General features: G+C 37.2%; 1 protein-coding gene across 1 annotated transcript; it reads left to right on the top strand.

Moving 5' to 3' along the window:
- The first annotated feature begins 347 nt into the window (after positions 1 to 347).
- LOC129063220 (cytochrome b-c1 complex subunit 7-like) lies at positions 348 to 6699 on the top strand. The gene is made up of 3 exons (XM_054564212.1): positions 348 to 380; positions 927 to 1005; positions 6440 to 6699. Exons 1-3 carry the CDS (start codon positions 348 to 350, stop codon positions 6697 to 6699), a joined length of 372 nt encoding a protein of 123 aa, XP_054420187.1.
- The last annotated feature ends 13187 nt before the right edge of the window (positions 6700 to 19886 follow it).

The following is a 19886-nucleotide window of genomic DNA, read 5'->3' as shown; positions in this document are numbered from 1 at the left end:
AATGTATTCATTATTCTGGCATTTAGAAAACTCTAGATTGATATTATGGATAAAAATAACTTTAAGAAAATATTCTCAGCTCTGAATTCTTGCTATGACACAGATATATAAGAATGAATCGATCTAGCAGAATATGCATGGGTCACTTTTATACATGTAAATGACCACCAGTATGCAAATATCTATTTATCATAACTTATATTTATATCTACAATTATATATCTCCATATCCACCCATCTATCCATTCATTCATCCATTCATTCTCTGAGTCAAATTCAGTCAATTTCATGGTGAGAAGAAAACTGAAGCTAAAATAAGCACATCTCCATTATTATATGTACTGTCGATGCTAATTCGCTTGTTACGGTATAGCGATGATGTAAGTCAAAAGAATTCTTTCATTTGGTACAATCAAGGATTGCCCTCCTGGCTACCCATATAGGAAGAGGCTGAGCTACCTGCTTAACTGGTAGTATAGGATGTTGACTAATTCACTCCCAGGATTATGTTTATTCTTAACCCAACTTCAAACAATTATTTTACAAGCTTTCTCTCATTTCTGCTTCTGATGAGAGTGGCCCATTTGATTTAATGTTGGCTTTCTAGTAAATCAATAGACTTTTTTTCTCATCTAATATTAGGCATCAAAAGGGATTGGCTCAGAAACTATAGATGATCATGGGATTTATTTAAACAACAAAACACAAATGACTCGCATTACCACATTTTCCTCATTTTTGCAGAAAGAAGTAAATTTCCAGATCTTAAACAACCTAAAATATTTATTCTATAAAAACACAAACCTAGACAAGTAGTTGAAAACTGAAATAAAAATGTGTGGGGGGGGGTTAATAAAGTGAGATACATTTTGGCACTTGGATGTGAAAATTAAAGACCTATGTGCCTTCCCTTTATGCTTTGGCAGATAGAATTTAATTATGGTCAGCACATTAGCCTGGGCCATGCACTTAGTGTATTCGGAAATGCCAACCTGGGGAGCACGTGTAAAGAATGAGGGGAAAAAAGGGAGGAAGGGCAACCGATCCCAGTTGTGTTCACACCATTCTGAGGGAAAGACATGTGATCCTATGGGACTTCAGAGGATCCTGTTTGGGAAAGTCAGCTTGTGGGATATGAGTTGAGATGCTGTTAGGTTGCACCTGTGCTAAACTGTTTGCTGTCCATGTTGAACAGACTGCCACACTACACACTGGCTTGTGTAAAAGACGTACATATTAAAAGGTTCATAAAAGGGAGTCAGAAAAAAATTAAAACAAGCAAAAAGTGTTCAGGATGCTAGACTGAAACTATAGAATAAACAAGATTGAAAATCTTATTAATAAGATGAAAATCTTATAGAATAAGATGAAAAACAGTCTCCTTACATTATGAAAATTAAAGTTTCTCATTTTAAACAAAATTCTCTTTTTTGTTATATAGGAAAGAAATTTTAAAAGCACATACACAACCTTTAAAAAAATCACCACTGCTATTTTAAATCAAATTTGTTAAATGAATGATTGTTAGACTTCCTTTAAATTGCTTCTGTAGTACATGCGTGTTAAAAAAAAAAAAAAAAAAAAGCAGAACTCTCTCTTTCATTGCATTTGTCCTTACATAATCAGGCTGTGTCTGATCTCCTTAGGAATCTGATTAGTCAGAAACTCAAAAAATTCTGTTTAAAAACTAATCTTATATACACAAAGTTCTAAGTAGGAAAACCTACACTAGACGTGCAGAGTCCTTTGACTTCCTTTTTGTCTTAAAAAACAGTCATATCTGATTTTCATGATTTCATTTTTATTTTTTAAAGATTTTATTTATTTTTGGAGGGAGGGAGGGGAAAGGAGAGAGAAAGAGAGGGAGAGAAACAGATGGGTTGCCTCTTGCACGCCCCCAGCTGGGGACCTGACCCACAACCCAGGCATGTGCCCTGACCGGGAATCAGACTGACCAATTTTCAGTCTGCAGGCCGACACTGAGCCACACCAGCCAGGGATAATTTTCATGATTTTAATTGTTGCAATCCCCCCGAAATGCCACTAAATTTTCAGTGAACAAACTCATCATCAATCATATATTTTACTTTTAAATGCCTTCTTCCTCTAAATCAATGGAGACTCAAGGACAGGAAAAAAAAAAAAAAAACCCAAAAAACAAAAACTAGACTTGGTGTCAAGAGACTTGCGTCCCACGCTGAGCCCTGCCAGCAGCCAGGTGCCTATGTGTGGGAAGGCCTGTTTAGCTCTCACAGCCTCACCACCTACTTACTAGTCAAAGACTAAGTAAAATTTTAGCTCCAGAAGCAGATTCAGAGCTAGGCTGATCGCCTTCTGATTTTAGTTCCAGCACTGAATGAACTTGAGATTTGGGGCAAGTCATTTATTTCCACTGAGTCTCAGTTCCATCAGCTGTTAATTAAAATTTAAAAATACTGATTCAGAGTTTTTTGAGAAGGACCTGAAATGATTTATGTGAAGCATTAGCACAGAGGGTGGCCCTTTATAAACAGTATTAGATGTTTCTCATTATTTGCCCTTTTGCAGAATGCAGAGCAAGAAGCCACTGGCCAAATTTCTCTGCTACCTTGGCATGCAACCTTTCCTCACGTAAGCTAAGTACTGGACTTCCCTTGTCTATCAGAGGCTGAACTTGGATTTTCCTTGTCTTCCCTAAATCCTGCCCTGCTTTGTCTCCTCAAAGAAGTTTACATTTGGATTCCAAAGTGTCACTTTTCTCTCATCAGTACAGACATAGGCTCTACTGCTTTCTCCATACGTGTGCGTGAGCATATTCTCCCTGACACAGTATCTCCCTACAGCTATTTCTGTCTTTTATCAGTCCAAAACTCTAAAGAGCTGTCTATATAGTCTACCTCAACTTTCTCTCTCATTCATTCCTCATCCCATCTATCGGCCTCCTTTTATACCTGTTATGAAAACGTCTCTTTCCAGGGTCATGAACAATTCCCATGACGTAATCCAGCACAGACTTCTCCATCATCTGACTCACCTCTCAGCACCAGGCAGCAGAATCGAGCTGCCACTTTGTCTTAGGACACTCCCTATCTTAGTTCCCTGTCACTTCTCCATCCTGAGTTTCCTGCTATTAGGAGTTGACCGATTGCCAGTTTCTTTGCTATATTTGTCTTTCTACTCAGGCTGCCCTGGTAGGGACAGCCACATCTCAGCCCTGGTTCTTCTCTCAAAACTAATTCCTCGACCCCAAAAAATCTCCTCTATCCTCATGGATTTAAGCATTGCCTAATGCTTCTTATGCACAACTTTTAAAAGGCAGGTGATAAATTCTAGCTCCATGAATTTAGATTGTTACTTTTCTGGCATATGATGGCTCAGGTTTAAATCCTGGTTCTGCAACTTAATACCTGCACAACTTTGGACAAATCATGTAACCTCTCTGTGTGCCTTACTTTAATTCCATTTCATAGGGTTATTGGAAGTATTAATCAATACTGAGTCCTTTAAAAAGTGTCTGGCACATAATAAATGCTATATAAATATTTAATATCATTGCTATTTTACAATAATTTAGATTGTCACTCCCCTACTTAAAACCCTTCTTCCATTGTGCTTAGAATAAAATTCAGCATCTTCACATTAGCTTAGCAGGCCCTGCATCAGCTGACACCAGCTTTCTCCTCAACCTTAATTCATAGTCCTCCACCCCCTCTTTTTCATTATCTTCTAGTCACATGGCTCTTTTTTCTTTTTAAGCCTCTCAGACATGACAACACCTTCCTTGTCTCTAGGATTTTGTGCATATTTGCCCACCCTGCTTTCCTAGGCAACTCCTTCACATCCTTTAGGATTAAGTGTAAGTATATCCTCTTCTTCTTATACAGTGCTCCATGGCTATGTATCCGGGGTTGTTCCCCACCACCCCTACCCCAGTCTTCTACTGGGCCCTTCTTTGTTTCCTTCACAGCACTTACCACAATGTGATCCCTCATGTTTATGGTTTTGTTTTTGTTCTTCTCTACTAAAATATAAGGTTCAAGAAGGCATGAATTCTGGGTTTCTCTCCACTGTTCAGTGTCCCACACTTGCAAGGAACTCAAAGTTATTAAATTTCTAATAAATACTCTTTTTATGTGTGATATTCTATGAAAAGCTAAGAAAAAAGAAAAGTGAATGCACCTAGCAAGTATATAGTGTTCTGAGTTGCCTCAGTCACACAAGGTCATGAACTGAAGAGTCACTATTTCACGTCATTCACTTGGGGAACAAGTAGAGTTACAAATTTAGAGGGTACGTTAATTATCCATCAATTTTCTTGAAAGTGAAAATAAACTTAAGAATACATATTAATGTCATAATAAACTATTATTCTAGTAGAAAACATCCATGGCTTTCAAACTCTTAATTTTATTACATTTATTGGAATGACAATGGTTCATAAAATTATATAGGTTTCAAGTGTATAACTCTACACTACATTTTCTGTATATTACATTGTGTGTTCAACACTCAAAGTCAATTTTCCTTCTGTCATATACTTAACCACCTATGCCTTTTCTATCTCCCCCATCCCCCTTCCCCTCTGGTATCCACTGATCCGTTATGTCTATGAGTTTTTGTTTGGTTGGTTGTCTTTTTTGCTCATTTTTTGCTTTCAGATATATATTCCACATATGAGCAAATCATATAGGTCTTGACTTTTTCTATCTCACTTAGCATGATACTCTCAAGATCTATCCATGTTGCTGCAAATGCTAGTATTTCATCTAACATTTTTAAAGCCACAGAAAACCACTAGAGCTACTCTGATTGAACTGGGTTTTAGGGGTGTAAGACCTACAAATTTATCCTTTGATCATCATCCAAGAGAGGGCTGAATGGTACTTTTCAGGACTGAATGTCCTTTGGGCCAATGGAACTTCTAAACTTTTATAATAACATCAAAATAAGGTGGTTTCCAAATTCAACAAAAAGTGATCACCTTACCGCCTCAATGTCCATAGCACTTGGATTTCCCATGTGAGATTCTTCATTATTCATTGATGTGAATATTCCACATCTTTTTCCACAAACAGAGGTCTGCATCTTGCTTATATTTATGTTCCCTATAGCACTTTTATACATGAGGAGTGGGTGCTCAATAAATATGATTTAATTAATTAAAGTATTAGGCTCTATTCCTGTTGTCAGATGCAGACTTGATTTTATGGTAGCATTATAATCTCCTTCACCCAAAGTCAAATTTACCCAGCTGAAACCAGAAGAAAGAGAAGGAGGTTGTGGGCCCAGAGCCAGAGAAGGGTGTTGCTGTCAAGGGAGACAGGCACTGTAAAGGCTTAATACTGGAAAGAAAAAGAGAAATTTGAAAGTAGGTCAGAATGGCTGTAGCTTAGATTGTGTCAGGGAGAGAAGTGGTAGACATAAAGCCTAGAGAAGTTAACATGACCCTGGTACTGAAGTGCCTTTTATTTCTTAACATTATTTTTAATGTTAAGAGTTTTGCATTTTGTCCTAAGATAATGTGGAATCCTTTAGCCGGGAGAGATATTTTCAGATTTGTAAATCAAAGAGAACAGTTGGACTAGAGAATTATTTTCTGGATTAGAAGAGAAGAACATAGACATCACTAAATTTATTTTTGATATTGTGGAGAGCAAGACCAGCAAAATGGCATTGGTCCAGTCAAGATAGCACAAAATATATAAAACAAAACAAAGTCACTCATGTCAACCAAGATGGCTGCCAGTCAGCCATGACATTTTGGTCCAAGAGGGGAACAACCTAAGACACACTAGATACATCTGGCAAGGAGACGCACCCAAAATATCTGCACATGTGATCAGAACAGCCATGTATACAGAATGGGACCACTCAGAGATAGGCTCCTGGGGAAATTCGCCGCTTGCTATCAGGGGTACCAAGACACTTAACAAGCGACCCAGAATTGTGGAATATACCACTTTCAAGGTATAACTGAGGCAGGCTCCACGCCACTGCTGAGACAGCTGAGCTCTACACACCAAGATGCTACTCCACTCCGTGCTGATTTCTCTTGGCATCAGCCATCAGAGGCTCTGCCCTGCTGACTGAGGACTTTGTCTGCCTTGCTGCCCACCTAGATCTGGAGTTCCTTCCTTGAAAGACACTGATGACTCCCTTTGCCCACCGTGCTGTCTCCTGGACCTGTTGACTGAGACTCTGGGACTCAGGTTCGTTATTCCCCACTGATTGCTGTGTGTGTGTGTGTGTTATATTTCTGTTAGGTTGTGAGAGTGTGAATAGGATATTAATGTATGTTGATGTTCTACTTTGAGTGAACCTACATTCAATAAAAGCTGAGTGAACAGCATAGCTACCTTGTGTGACTTTTGTCTATTCCTCTGGGTTACTCAGCTAGCTGAACAGTTGCCTGGTTGACTTACAAGAAAGACTACATCATGAACATACACTAATGACACAGGGTTCGATAAACTGGGGTTAATACAAGACAATAAAACACATGTTGATGACAACGTAAAAGAAGCCATAAGAAGGTTTCCTAAGAACCTGTATAGCAAGAGTTCACTTCATATTAAAAGGACACTGGACCTGTCCATGAGGCAGCAGATCTTGCCTAAAGAGCAGTGGACAAAATATGAGGATGAAAAATTATGCCTTGAACCACATCAGAAAGAGGTTATTTGGGAAAGAAAAGAAAGAGAAGAATGGGCAAAGAAATAATCACACTATTGAAATCTGTGGATACATCTGTCCTCAAAGTATTTTAATGATGTTGGTTAACCCTGAAATGGACAATGTAGGTATACAACAGTATAATGATGTTGGTTAAACTTGAAATGGACAACCATCTGGGCTGCAAATACATTACTAATAATTTTTTATTACGAGGAAAGGAGGAGTTTTTAATAGGCAGTTGAAAGTGAAGTGGAACAAGAGAAAGGTCTGGGCATAGCTACAGTACATAAGGAAGTCGATTAGCAGTTGAAACAATGAAATGGATATTAAGAGGTATGTGTTATGAACTGAAGCTTCTTTGACCTTCTAAAAGAAGCAACAAAGAAGATCAAATATTGTAATAAGAATTACAAATTGCTTTCATCGGGTATACTATATATTCCTTAGTGATTTCATATTATTAAGCTGAAACTTGTAGAATCTCAAGACTGATTCAGGTAACAGATTATCAGAATCCTTATACCAGGTCAAAAAGTGGTCTTTTACTTGGTCTTGGCTTTGAGATGACCCTACTCTGCCTCTCCTGGCCACATCCTACTTCTTAAGGCAAGAAGGCTACAAGGCTAAGATAATGGGCCTCACAAAGCCATTACCTCCAAGCTCCAGTTACACTGAAGCCTGTAACACTCTGTTCAAAGGTCAGCACATCCATTTTCAGAGCCTGGGTGGTTATTTTCTGTGGTCCCACCTTCCAGAGAGTGCTCATGTCACTTTGTATGGCCCAAGGAGTGGCAAGAGGCAACTGTTTACAGAAGGAACATAAATCATGCTTAATCATGGGGCAATTTTTCAAAATTTTTCACTAGTTTCACTGGGGAGCAGGTATGCAGAATCCTTACACTGTCATGTCAAACAGCCTTGCATATTTGCTGTCTTGGATGATCTGCAAGCTGCCCCGTGCTGCTGTGGCATGTGAGTTTTTGTGGTAGATGAGTCCAGAAATGTAGGAGGCAAACATTAATTTCTTTTAACAATAAATAACTACTGAGGAGTTATAAGAATAAGGGAGAAAGGAGCAAATCTGCATTACAGAGCTATGTTTAAAAAAAATTAAAGAAACTAGTGTGAATTTTCAGTGTGCTTTAGCATCTGTTTATGTCTATCCCTGCACTGAGTTCCAGGGATATGCTAGATTGTGGTTTAGTATAAGAGAAGGAAAAGAACAGAGAAGAGAGACAAAAAGATATCGGTTGAATTACATATTAAGGCTTTTACTTGATTTTATACATTTGGGGAAGGATGGAGAATAAATGACAAAAGAGGAAAAAGAGAACCAACGAAGCCAGCCATATCTGGGAAATGCTGTGTAATATATCTCTCTTTGATATTCACAGTACATATTAGCATATAAAAGATGCTCAGAAATACTGAGAAAAAGTAATGTGTTTAATTTGGCTTATTCATAGTTCTCAAGAACTTATTTGCCATTTATGCCATTTTTCATGTATAGGCTATAAACCTCCCTCAATACAGCTTTGTGATGAAACACAGTTTGGAAAACTGAAAATATTGAAAGATTTTTAAAAGTGAGTGGCAGGTTTCTAACTCATAAAATGTTTCATAAAATGGAGTAGCTCAGAAGTGGGATGGATAAATATGCCTAACATTTACCCTAAGGGAAATAGTTGTACCTTTGGGAAAATATAAAAAGAAGTATAACTTTAGATCTGCCAAAGAGGAAAACAAAGAAAGAAACTACTTGGGACATTTATCTGAAAATCTTTAGTAGTGTTAAGTTTTCAGTACTTGGGATTAATTTAATTTTCTAACATGATCTACAGAATTATCCAGTGACTGAAGAGTTAGGCAGGTATATAAGAGGGATCATATGCTTATTTTATTTTTAAGCATATTTTATTGATTATGCTATCACAGTAGTCCCATTTTTTCTCCCCTTTATCCCCTTCTTCCCTGCAACCCCCTCCCTCCAGCATTCCCCCCGCCCTTAGTTCATATCCATGAGTCATACATATAAGTTCTTTTGGCTTCTCCATTTCCTATACTATTCTTAACCTCCTCCTGTCTATTTTGTGCCTACCAGTTATGTTTCTTATTCCCTGTACCTTTTACCTCCATTCTCCCCTTCCCCACTGATAACAGTCCATGTGATCTCCATTTCTGTGATTCTAATCCTGTTCTAGTTGTTTGCTTAGTTTTTGTTTTTGTTTTTTAGGTTCAGTTGATAGTTGTGAGTTTGTTGTCCTTTTACTGTTCATAGTTTTGATCTTCTTTTTCATAGATAAGCCCCTCTAACATTTTACATAATAAGGATTTGGTGATGATGAACTCTTTTAACTTTACCTTATCTGGGAAGCACTTTATCTGCCCTTCCATTCTAAATGATAGCTTTGGTGGATAGAGTAATCTTGGATGTAGGTCCTTGTCTTTCATTTGTAAGTTCTTCCCTTGTTTTGAATACTTCTTTCCAGCCCCTTCTTGCCTGTAAGATTTCTTTTGAGAAATTGGCTGATAGTCTTACAGGAACTCCTTTGTGGGTAACCATCTCCTTTTCTCTTGCTGCTTTTAAGATTCTGTCCTTGTCTTTAATCTTGGGTAATTTAGTTATGATGTGCCTTGGTGTGCGCTTCCTTAGGTCCAGCTTCTTTGGGACTCCCTGCGTGTCCTGGATTTGTATGCCTATTTCCTTTGCCAGATTAGGGAAATTTTCCCTCATTATTTGTTCAAATAAGTTTTTGATTTCTTGTTCTTCCTCTTCTCCTTCTGGCACCCCTATAATTTGAATGTTGAACCATTTAAAGTTGCCCCAGGGGTTTCTCAGCTTCTCATTTTTTTTGAATTCTTGTTTCCTCTTTCTGTTCCAGTTGGATATTTATTTCTTCCTTCTGTTCAAAATCATTGATTTGAGTCCCAGTTTCCTTCCCTTTACTCTTAGTTTCCTGTATATTTTCCTTTATTCCACTTTGTATAGTGTTCATTTCTTCCTTTATTTTGCAACCATACTCAGTTATTTCTGTGAGCATCCTGATTACCAGTGTTTTGAACTCTGTATCTGATAGGTTGTCTATCTCCTCATCACTTGGATCTTTTTCTGGAGTTTTGATCTGTTCTTTTATTTGGGTCATATTTCTTTGTCTCGGCACACCAGTTACATTTTAAGGGGTGGAGACTTAGGTATTCACCAGGGTGGGACAACAAGTGGGATCATTTTATATTAAAGAAAATTTTGTGTGACTATGAAGTAATATGGTGGATTTTACAAGTCACAAAAGTTAGTGCTGAATTTGTTACCAAAAGAGGAATTATTTTTAAAAGTCTTTGCAAAATATACAAATCATTAGTATTAACATACTCTTTCTTAAAGTAACTTTTAAAATTGATCCAGGAAATTCCTGAAACAAAATAAGAGAATAAATGTAGATAAACCTACTTTCCTCCTTCTATACTCTGGAAAAACCGAGTACTAAAAATGAAGGAAAAAGTATTAGAATTAATGTTTATGTGTCATCTGCTACAACCCTAAACCTCATGCCGAAAAGCATGTCTAGCTAAGAAGATGAAGCAGGAACGTGAAAATCAACACATGTAACTTAGACTTTAAAAAAGCCCAAAATAGGAAGCCTTAACTATTAATTAAGTAGAATACTGAGATGTAAAGTCATGAACAAGCATATGTGTAGCAAGAAATGTCACTGAAGATTCCAGTGTGATAGCACAGAGCATCAGGGAAAGTGAAACTAAAGCAAAACTCATGATCACATGCTATTGCTATTGTCTCTAACCCACTTCCCTGGTGAAGAGATTGTTGAATAAGGAGCACAGTAAGAGAGAAATGATGGGAGACATTGTGGCTTACAGAGTTTTCATGTCAGCTTCTATTGCTAATGAATGAGCCTGTACCCTTGGCCAACCCTTCTTGGTGAGCTGAGGCTCCCAATGCTCAGCAGACTATGCCAAGCTGCAGGGAAAAGAGGGTGCCCCTTTGCAAGTGGGGTGCAGACAATGCCATATTGGAGGCTGAGGTTTGGCTGAACACTGCAGAGAACAGTCTGGCTACCTGGCATCTCCCCCGGTGACTGCCTGGCCCACATGGCGGGGACTTTTATAGACACTGCAAGCAGCAGGGTGTCACCTCCCCTCAGTGGGACCAGTGGTTGGGCCTGGCTGCAGTAGATTGTTTACGTAGAGGTGGCAGAGCTACCACAACACAGCCAGTTGGCACTCCTAAGGACAGGGAAGCCGGGCAGCCCAAGGACATGGGGAGTCAGACAGGTCTCCCCCACCAGCCAAGATGGTGGTGGGGGAATGTTCCAGATTGGAGGTGGGACAAGAGGAAGGCAAACACATGCACTATAGAAGTCAAAGTAGTGGGAAGGGAAGGTACTAGTCCAAAGAGGCCTGTCAGTCTACTCTGGGAAAAGAAGGGATTGATTGGGAAATAGACCCACCCAGAATGTGAGAAAACACCTAGTCTCTCCCACACCACAACATATACAGTCCCAGGGGAACAAAGAAACTTGCTCTCTTGCTTGTCACTCTTGCTTGTGACCTGGACTCATACATACAGTGTTTTCGCCTGTTCTCTTCATGGGCCATGTGGCCTTAGGAGCCATGTGGCCCATGGCCTTCAAAAGGGAGCCCCTCTCTCTCTTTTGCCCACCTAGTGAAAACACTAGCTATAATCATGTGACCTTGAGGCCCTAGCAGACTCATGGCTCATGGTCATACAGATCCCACACACACAGATTCCAGGAGGAAGCCTGAAACAGCAGCCCAGAGCAAGCTAAGCTACCTAAATGACTGCTTAGCAACAACCTGTGAGCTTCAAAGGACTCTGCTTTAATTTGGGGCAGGAACTCTGGACATTGAGTTTTCCATGGTTTTGCTGAAGCAATGGGTTTTGAGATAGGAAAATTAGGTGATACGGTTGGGGTAAAATTGGCATGAAGAAATTCATATGTGCAAACAAGAAGAAATTAGAAAATACATGAAAAGAAAAGATACCATTACAATAGCATCAAAAAAAAAGATAAACTACATAGAAATGAACATAATGAGAAATTTAAATGATCAATATGAATAAAGCTTTAAAATGCTCTATAAGAAGACAAAAATAAGACTTGAACAAATGGAGAGACCTATCATCTTATTGGGAAATAATACTCAATCTCATGAAGATGTTAGTTTCCCTAAAATAAACGAAAAGTATGACATATGTCCATTAACAACATCAATGAGGTTTTAAAACTACATATAAATCAGTTCTAATGTTTTAGAGTGAACAATAGCTAGAAAGAGGACCCAAGAAAACTCTGAGAGGACAGAATGTTGTGGGGGACTAACCTCATTGGATACCAAAACATGAAAACACACAGAAATGAAGTTGAAAAATAGCTTTGAGAATAAAAAGACTGAGAGAAAATATTTGCAAAGCATATATCTGATAAAGACTAATATACAAAATATATTTTAAAAATCTCAGAAAGCAACAATAATAAAACAAACAACCCAACCCCCCCAAAAAAAGACAAAAGATTTGAACAGATATTTCACCAAAAAAAGATGTATGGATAGCAAATAAGCACATAAAAAGAGGAACAACATTAGTAGTCATTAGAGAATTGGGAAAAAAAAAAGAAATCCCCAAAGAGATACTTATATTTCTACAGGAATGGACAAAATTAAAGTCTGACTATCCCAAGTGTTAGCAAGGATATGAAGAAACTAGAGGTTCATACACTACTGATTGAAATGTTGTCCTTTAACTTTTTTTATATGTATATTACTATATAGTTAAATGTTTAATATAATCATATTGTCAATATTTACTTTATAGCTTCTGGGGTTGAATATTTTACTTCAGGTCATGAAAAATATTAGTTCTATTTTCTTCTAAAACTCCTTAGATTCAACATATTGATTTTTAACTCACCTGAATATTTCTTGTATAATGTGTGAAATAGGGCTCTATATTTGTTTTAATTCAAGTAATAGTGATCCATGTACGTTATTTGTTGAATAAGCCTTATTTTACCCATTGATTTAAAATATCAACTTAATCATACATACAATCATATATGTTTGTCTCTAGAATGTTCATTATATTTCATTGATCTACTTGATTATTTCTGTGCTGGTGTCATGTTAGTTTCATTGCTGAGACATCATAATGGTTTTAAATTTTTTTAATATTTTATACTTAACTTTGATATTTAAAAAGTAAATAAATGAAATCAATCTATATTTAAGAAAGAAAGAGAGAAAGATGGAACTCCTACCTTTTGCAACAACATGGGTGGAACTGGAGAATATTAAGCTAAGTGAAATATGCCAGTTGATGAAAGAAAATTACCATATGATCTCACCTATAAGTGGACTCTATTCAACAAAATAAACTAATGAACAAAATAAACCACAGGCACGGAAACATGGAGCAGACTGAAAGTGACCAGAGGGGATGGGGAAAGAGGACAAGGGTGGAAAGAAGGGGAAGGGACTAGACAAAGGACATGTATGAATGACCCGTGGACATGGACAACAGAGTGGGAATTGACTGTGGGAGTGGAGAGCGGGGGTGGGATGGGTGGAGGGGAGTAAAGGGGGAAAAACAGAGACAACTATAATAGAATAAACATGATTTATAAATAAAAATAAATAAATAAAATTGGGAAAAAAAGAAATGTTAAGTAGTATAACCATTCTGGAAAAACATTTTAAAAAGTTAAATGCACACCTCCCAATTCATTCAGCCTAAGAGAGGTGAAAGCATACATCTATACAAGTACTTATGTATGAATGTTCATCACAGTTTTATTTGCAATAGCCAAAAACTGGAGACAGCACAAAATTTAAGACCCAGGCTCAGATCAGCATGGGTCAAGAAGCCCCAGGAAAAAAGAGATTTAGAGACTTCATGCTCTTCCTTGGATCCTTGTTGGTACTGAGGTGTCAAACGCCTGTTGCCCTGCCCCCCTCCCTTCCCTGCACATAAAAGCAGCCTGAGTTATGGGCTCTCTTAAGATGGATCTGTGGAAGCTTTATGCCACCCTCCCCTCATGCCCTTGAGCTCGCCCTTCTTGATCAATAAACCACATTTTCTTACTCCAAACCCTGAAACCAAATATTGGTCTTTTTTTGATGTGTGAGGCTCATGAACCTTGAAACAGTAACATCACTATTAAATAACTGAGCCCAGTACTCTTAAAGCCAGTAAAGGTTATGAAATCAATGGAAAGCCCCGAACTGTCAGATTTCAGAGGAGATCAAGGAGACATGAATACTAAGTTCAATGTGGTTACCTAGATTGGATTCTAGAACATTTTTAAAAAATAGTATAATTAGGGAAAATGGTGAATTCCAAATAAAGTCTATAGTTTAGCCATTAGTGGAGTCAAAATGGTAACTTCTCAGTTTTGACTAATATACTACAGTTATATAAGAACTTAACATTTAGGAAAATTGAGTAAAGGATATATAGAAGCTTGTTATAATATTTTTAATTTCACTATAAATCTATAATTATTATAAAATAAAATGTTTTTCTGAAGGAATGAACTATCACTACACATTACATCATGGATAAATCTCAAAATTATTATTTAGAGTGAAAGAAACCAAACAGAAACTAATGCATATTGTATGACTATATTTACATCAAATGAAAGGGAATGAAACCTAATGTATAATGACAGAAAGGAAATAAATGGTTGCCTGGAGGTGGGGGCGGGAAGCAGGAAGTGGCAGAAGAAAATTTCAAAGCAATAAAAAAAAACTTTGAGGAATGATGGATATATGCATTATCTTGATTGTGATAATGGTTTCATGAGTATGTGTATATATCAAATCTTAACAAATTTCACACTTTAAATTTATGTGCATTTTATTATTTGTCAGTTATCCCTTAATAAAGCTGGTTTCAAAAGTTTATTTACATATTATCTTTGCAGCCTAAAGGAAATTATAGGTAACACAATGGGAATTAAATAAGCAAGGTTAAAGAAACAAACATAAAAGAACAAGCATTATAGAAAACCATGTAAGAAACAGCAAAAGAAAAGTAAATGAATAAGACTAACAACCACTGGGCTGTAGATAAAAGTCATCCTAATACTTTGAAGGAACATTTACATAGAAATAAATAAATAGAAACTCCTATGTGAGGTTTTCTTTGTTCTTCCCAATTTTGTTGAGGTATAATTGACAAGTAGGAATTCCATATATTTAAGGTATATGACTTGATTGTTTGGTATATGTATACATTGTAAAATTATTACAACAATTTTGCTACTTAACATATCCCTCACCTGATAAAGTCTCTTCCTTTCTTTCTGTTCTCTTTCTTTCTTTCATTCTTTCTTCTTTTTCTTTCTTTCTTTCTTTTCTTTCTTTCTCTCTCTCTTTCTTCTTCCTCCCTTCCTCCCTTCCTCCTTCCCTCCCTTCCTCCCTTCCTTCCTTCCTTCCTTCCTTCCTTCCTTCCTTCCTTCCTTTCTCCTTCCCTCTCTCCCTTCCCTCACTCCCTTCCCTCCCTCCTTTTTCCTTTTTGTGGTAAAAGCACCATCTACCCTCTTAGAAAAACTTAAGTATACAGTACAGTACTGACTATGTTCACTGTGCTGTATGTTAGCAGAAACCTCACTACTGTTTGTGGCCTCAGGATAAAATCATGAATGGAAGCTCCCAGCCTGAGGTCACTCCTCTCTCCTTCCCCCTAATTACAATGGGTCTTGTGCACAAATGCCTAAAGACCTTGGTCCCCATGTTCAGCCTCTCTTCACTCACCTCCAACAATGAAGACTTGTCCATCCCTCAGGTAAGGATACACATACAGTGGTCTGATTTCCCCTGCCAGACCGGATCCCAGCAAGAGGCTTATTCAGGCACTGGATAGTAGTAGCACTGGAGTAGTTTGGGCAGGGAATCTGTGGTCTCAGGTACTCAGCATGGTCTGGAAAGGAAAATGTGATCTTGGTATGAGTATGCTTTTAGCTTTTCTGCAAAACTAAGAGCATACCCATACGGGGAAGGGCACAAATACGAGGGTCAGAGCAGAGCTCTCTCAATCTTGAGGTCAGAGCACAGCTCCCCATTGCCTGTATCTAGGGGCAACACTGTGTTAGGTCATCTTTGGCTCTCCCTTTCCTCTCTCTCACTACATCAAATTGACTACTAGGCCCTATAAATTTGACCTCATAGAAAATTTCTCAGGTTTGTTGGACCCTCTCCATATGCCCTTGTGAAACTTTAGTTCAGGATTCCATCACCCCTCATTACAAATAACACCATATCCTTCTAATAGGTGTCCTTATAATAAGCCATTCTCCAGACTGCCCATACAGCGGCCTTCATGAAGTGTATATTTGAGTGTTTGCCTGCATAGCTCCTGCAGTGAGTCACTATTACCTATAGGGCAAAGTCCAAACTCTGGACAATGTTGTTTTGTGATGTGGCTTTCACTAACTTACACTCTTCCTTCTCTCACTCTCTAACCTCAACAAGCCACCGTTACACTGAAATATTAAACCCTGCTATTTTGCTTTGTCTCTCGTGCTCATGCCTCAGCCTAAAACTATTTCAATGCTTCCTCTATTCCTACTTCCATTAGCTACAGTGCTCCTGTTCCTTCTAAACACATGATAAGGGCCCCCTTTCCTGAGGAATCTTCTGTTTCCCAAAGTAAAAAACTCCCTCACTGTTACGTGGGGAGGCAATAGAAAATAAGCTTTGAAGTCAGTCAGAACTAGGTTTCCACCAATTATTATGTAACTTTGGGTAAAAAACTAAATTCGTTAAGTTTCTTAAATAGGAGAAAAACTATTTCTTCAGATTTCTGTGACCATTGAATGAATGAGACGTGTGAAGCACCTAGCACAGCGCATGGCATGTGGTGGGTCCCTAAGAAATAGTAGCGCATTTTTACTGAATAATTGAAATGGATTCAAAGTCTATACACACACGTCTTTATTGTTGCATTCATTCTTATTCTTTTATTTTCCACAATCCATAGCACCTAAACAGTGAGTTATCCTCAGGTAAGTGTTCCATAAGTATTTGTGGTATGAATTGCTTTCCTGTAACTGAAAATATGATTCAAATGATTGGCATGTGGTCCCACTGCCCCTTTCTTAGATTGTTTTTACACTGTTCTTTGTTCGGTATCTGCAGCTGCTGCCTTCAGGGCTTTTTTTCTTCTTCTGTTTATGGTCTTATCTATTTAGCACTGATAAATTTGGATAAATATGAAAGCATGAATATGGGTTTTTATATATATCCTTTAAAACACTCTCTTCAGAATTTGCCATGTATAGCTTTTTAAAGAATGTGACCATTTTATTCCTAGCCTGAAAATTATGTCTGCTTCTCAAAGAAATGAGTTAATCTTAAAATTACTATTTTTTTATCCTCACCTGAGGACATGCTTATTGATTTAGAGAGAGGGGAAGGGAGGAAGAAAGAGAAAAGAAACATCAATGTGAGAGGGAAACGTTGATTGACTGCTTCTTGTACACACTCTGACTGGGCACTGAACCTACAACCTAGGTATGTACCTGACCAGGAATCAAACCCGTGACTTTTCAGTTTATGGGATGACACTCCAACCAACTGAGCCACACTGGCCAGGGCTTAAAATTATTTTTAAAAAATGATTTTTCTGCAAATTATTTTAGAGTGAGTGAGACTACAGTTACCAAAAACCTAGATATGATATTTAAGTTTGAAGAAGAGTTATTTCAACTAACTGCCCCAAATCAGTATTTACTATGTGTAAAAATAGGTCCTTACTATTCTTCATTAAGAAATAGGTCTCAGAAGTCAATAATATACATAAAACAATCAGAGAAAAATTAAGTAATAGTATGTGAGTTTTTGTCTTTACTTGCAAACCAATTTCAAAGAAGAAAAAAATCAAGATGAACTTGAGTAGTGGGGAAGCTGCTTCTCAGATATCAGAACGGCCTGATATTTGAAATGGCCCCAAACTGAGCCATGATGTTGATATAGCAGATGGGAAAGGAGGATACCTTCAGACTGTCATTTCTCTTAATAAGTGAAGAGAAAGTTGAACACAGCATGTAAGAGGAAGGAGTAGGATGGCTTGATTTGAAAGGTGTACGTTCATGTGTGTGAGCATGGTGGCCTGGGGCTGGGAGTAAATTGACTTGATACATAGGGTGGAAACAAAGAATAGATAACCTAGAAAATCAGACAGAGGCATTAAATGCTTAGGCAAAGTAAGCTGAAGAGTGTGTCTTCCAAAGACCCACCTCACAGCCTGATGGATTGAAGGTAGGGCAGTCTTAAAACTGGCAGATGGATCAGCTAAATCTGAGAGATACTTCAAAGGAGAGGGCAACAGAAAAAAAAGGGATTTGTATTTTCTAGTCTGTGAAAAAGATATTTCTATTGACAATGTGAATAATTAAGGTGGAGAGTTAGGGTTTTTTTCTTTGTGGGTTTTTTTTTTTTTTTTTTGCTTGTTTTGTTTTGTGGTTTCTGTTGTTTTGGTAAGGGGAACATACAAATTCAGTCCTAGACAAATAAGCATTAGAATGATGATAGACTAAGAAGTAAAAGAGCCCACATGACAGTAGTAACAAAAACAATTAAGGCTAGAAATGATATGTCATATTTGGAGATTCATATTTGGAAATTTTGAGTGGATGGGTGAGAAGCTACAGCTCACTCCATAAAAGCGAACAAGAGATAAGAGAGTTGCTGTTCATTTTGAAATGGAACAATTGAAACATCAAGTTCTGTAAACTGACCCTGTCATTGGTTCCTGTCCTCAAACTACCAGTAGTAGATAATCCTATGCAAAGGGATATACTCTAAGAGTAACAAGTATTTAAACTCTGTGAGTGGTCAGAGTTGGGTGGAAAGATACTTTGTAATTTTTATCCCTTTACACATATCATGGAAGAAATGGGCCTTCAGAACCCATGGAAATATAATTAATAAGAAAATCCCACCACACAATCAACTCAAAATCAAATTCAATACTGTCATGACTCTAGAAAAGGGTTTGAATTAGCACCATCCAAATGAGCCTAATTAATCTCCAAAGAAACACCTTAAATATATCCTACCATTTTAACCTAAAGAACTCTAAAACTAAAGGCTTATTTCCCAATGCTCTCTATCTCAAAAGCTGAAGGCAAAAATAAGAAAATCCTGCAAAAGTGCCTTTGATGCATTAATGGAATGCAAAACAGATGCATTTTTATATCACTAACTACCACAACTCTTCAATGAATATGGCTTTTTTTTTAAATAAAACAGGCTTTAAAGTATGCCTTTGGGATTCATTTTAATGTCGATGGACTTTGTTGCTTGGGATGGAAACTCTCCATGGCATAATGGCAATTTATCTTCTTATAGTTTTCAATAATACGATTGAGAGGAACTGAATTTTGAAAGTGTTGTTCATTATTCATGTTGTACCAACATTTCAGCGTAAGAAAAAATCCAGCCATTTACTTTCTTACATGTAAGACTTCTAACTTCAGATCCTCTGGTCGTTCTACAATATCCCTTCTGTCTCTGAATATCTGTTTCATTCCCTTCCCCCATTTCCCTCCTTCAAAGTTTGGCAAGAATCCCAACCAGCCCTTGAAGCTTTTTCTAAATACCTATACTTGTGTGGTATTATCTCTCCCTCCTTGAAACTTATACAATTTATCATTTAATTTTATCATATTATCATTTAATGTGTGTATATATTATATATACACATATGTACACTTATATGTTTGTATACATTATATACACACATACATATTTATGTTTGCATATAAATATACACATATACATATAGAATATAATATGTACTGTATACATATGCTCACTACATGCATATATAGTATGCAGTATAGATTATATGTAGTGTATATATGACTTTTATATATGACAAATACCTATGATACATATATAGTATCATATATACACATGTATTTGATGTTATGCATATATGATACATATGACATATATCTATACCCTTATACACACATATGGTATATATTACATATATGGTATATATGCACTTATATAGAAACTCAACATTTATTGGGTGACTAATCCAGGCACTAACACATATAATGTTATTCAATCCTCTCCATAATCTTATAAATTGGTTATTAATATTATTGCCACTTAACATTAGAAGCAATTGAGATTTAAAGAAGCTAAGTGAGTTTCATGTAATTTCACAACTAATATTG

Source organism: Pteronotus mesoamericanus, unplaced genomic scaffold (assembly GCF_021234165.1).
Source record: "Pteronotus mesoamericanus isolate MK-2021 breed Mesoamerican mustached bat unplaced genomic scaffold, CSHL_Meso_final scaffold_85, whole genome shotgun sequence".
Taxonomy (NCBI): Eukaryota; Metazoa; Chordata; class Mammalia; order Chiroptera; family Mormoopidae; genus Pteronotus; species Pteronotus mesoamericanus.
The sequence above is the reverse complement of the archived record's forward strand: the minus strand, read 5'-3'. Positions and strand labels throughout refer to the sequence as shown.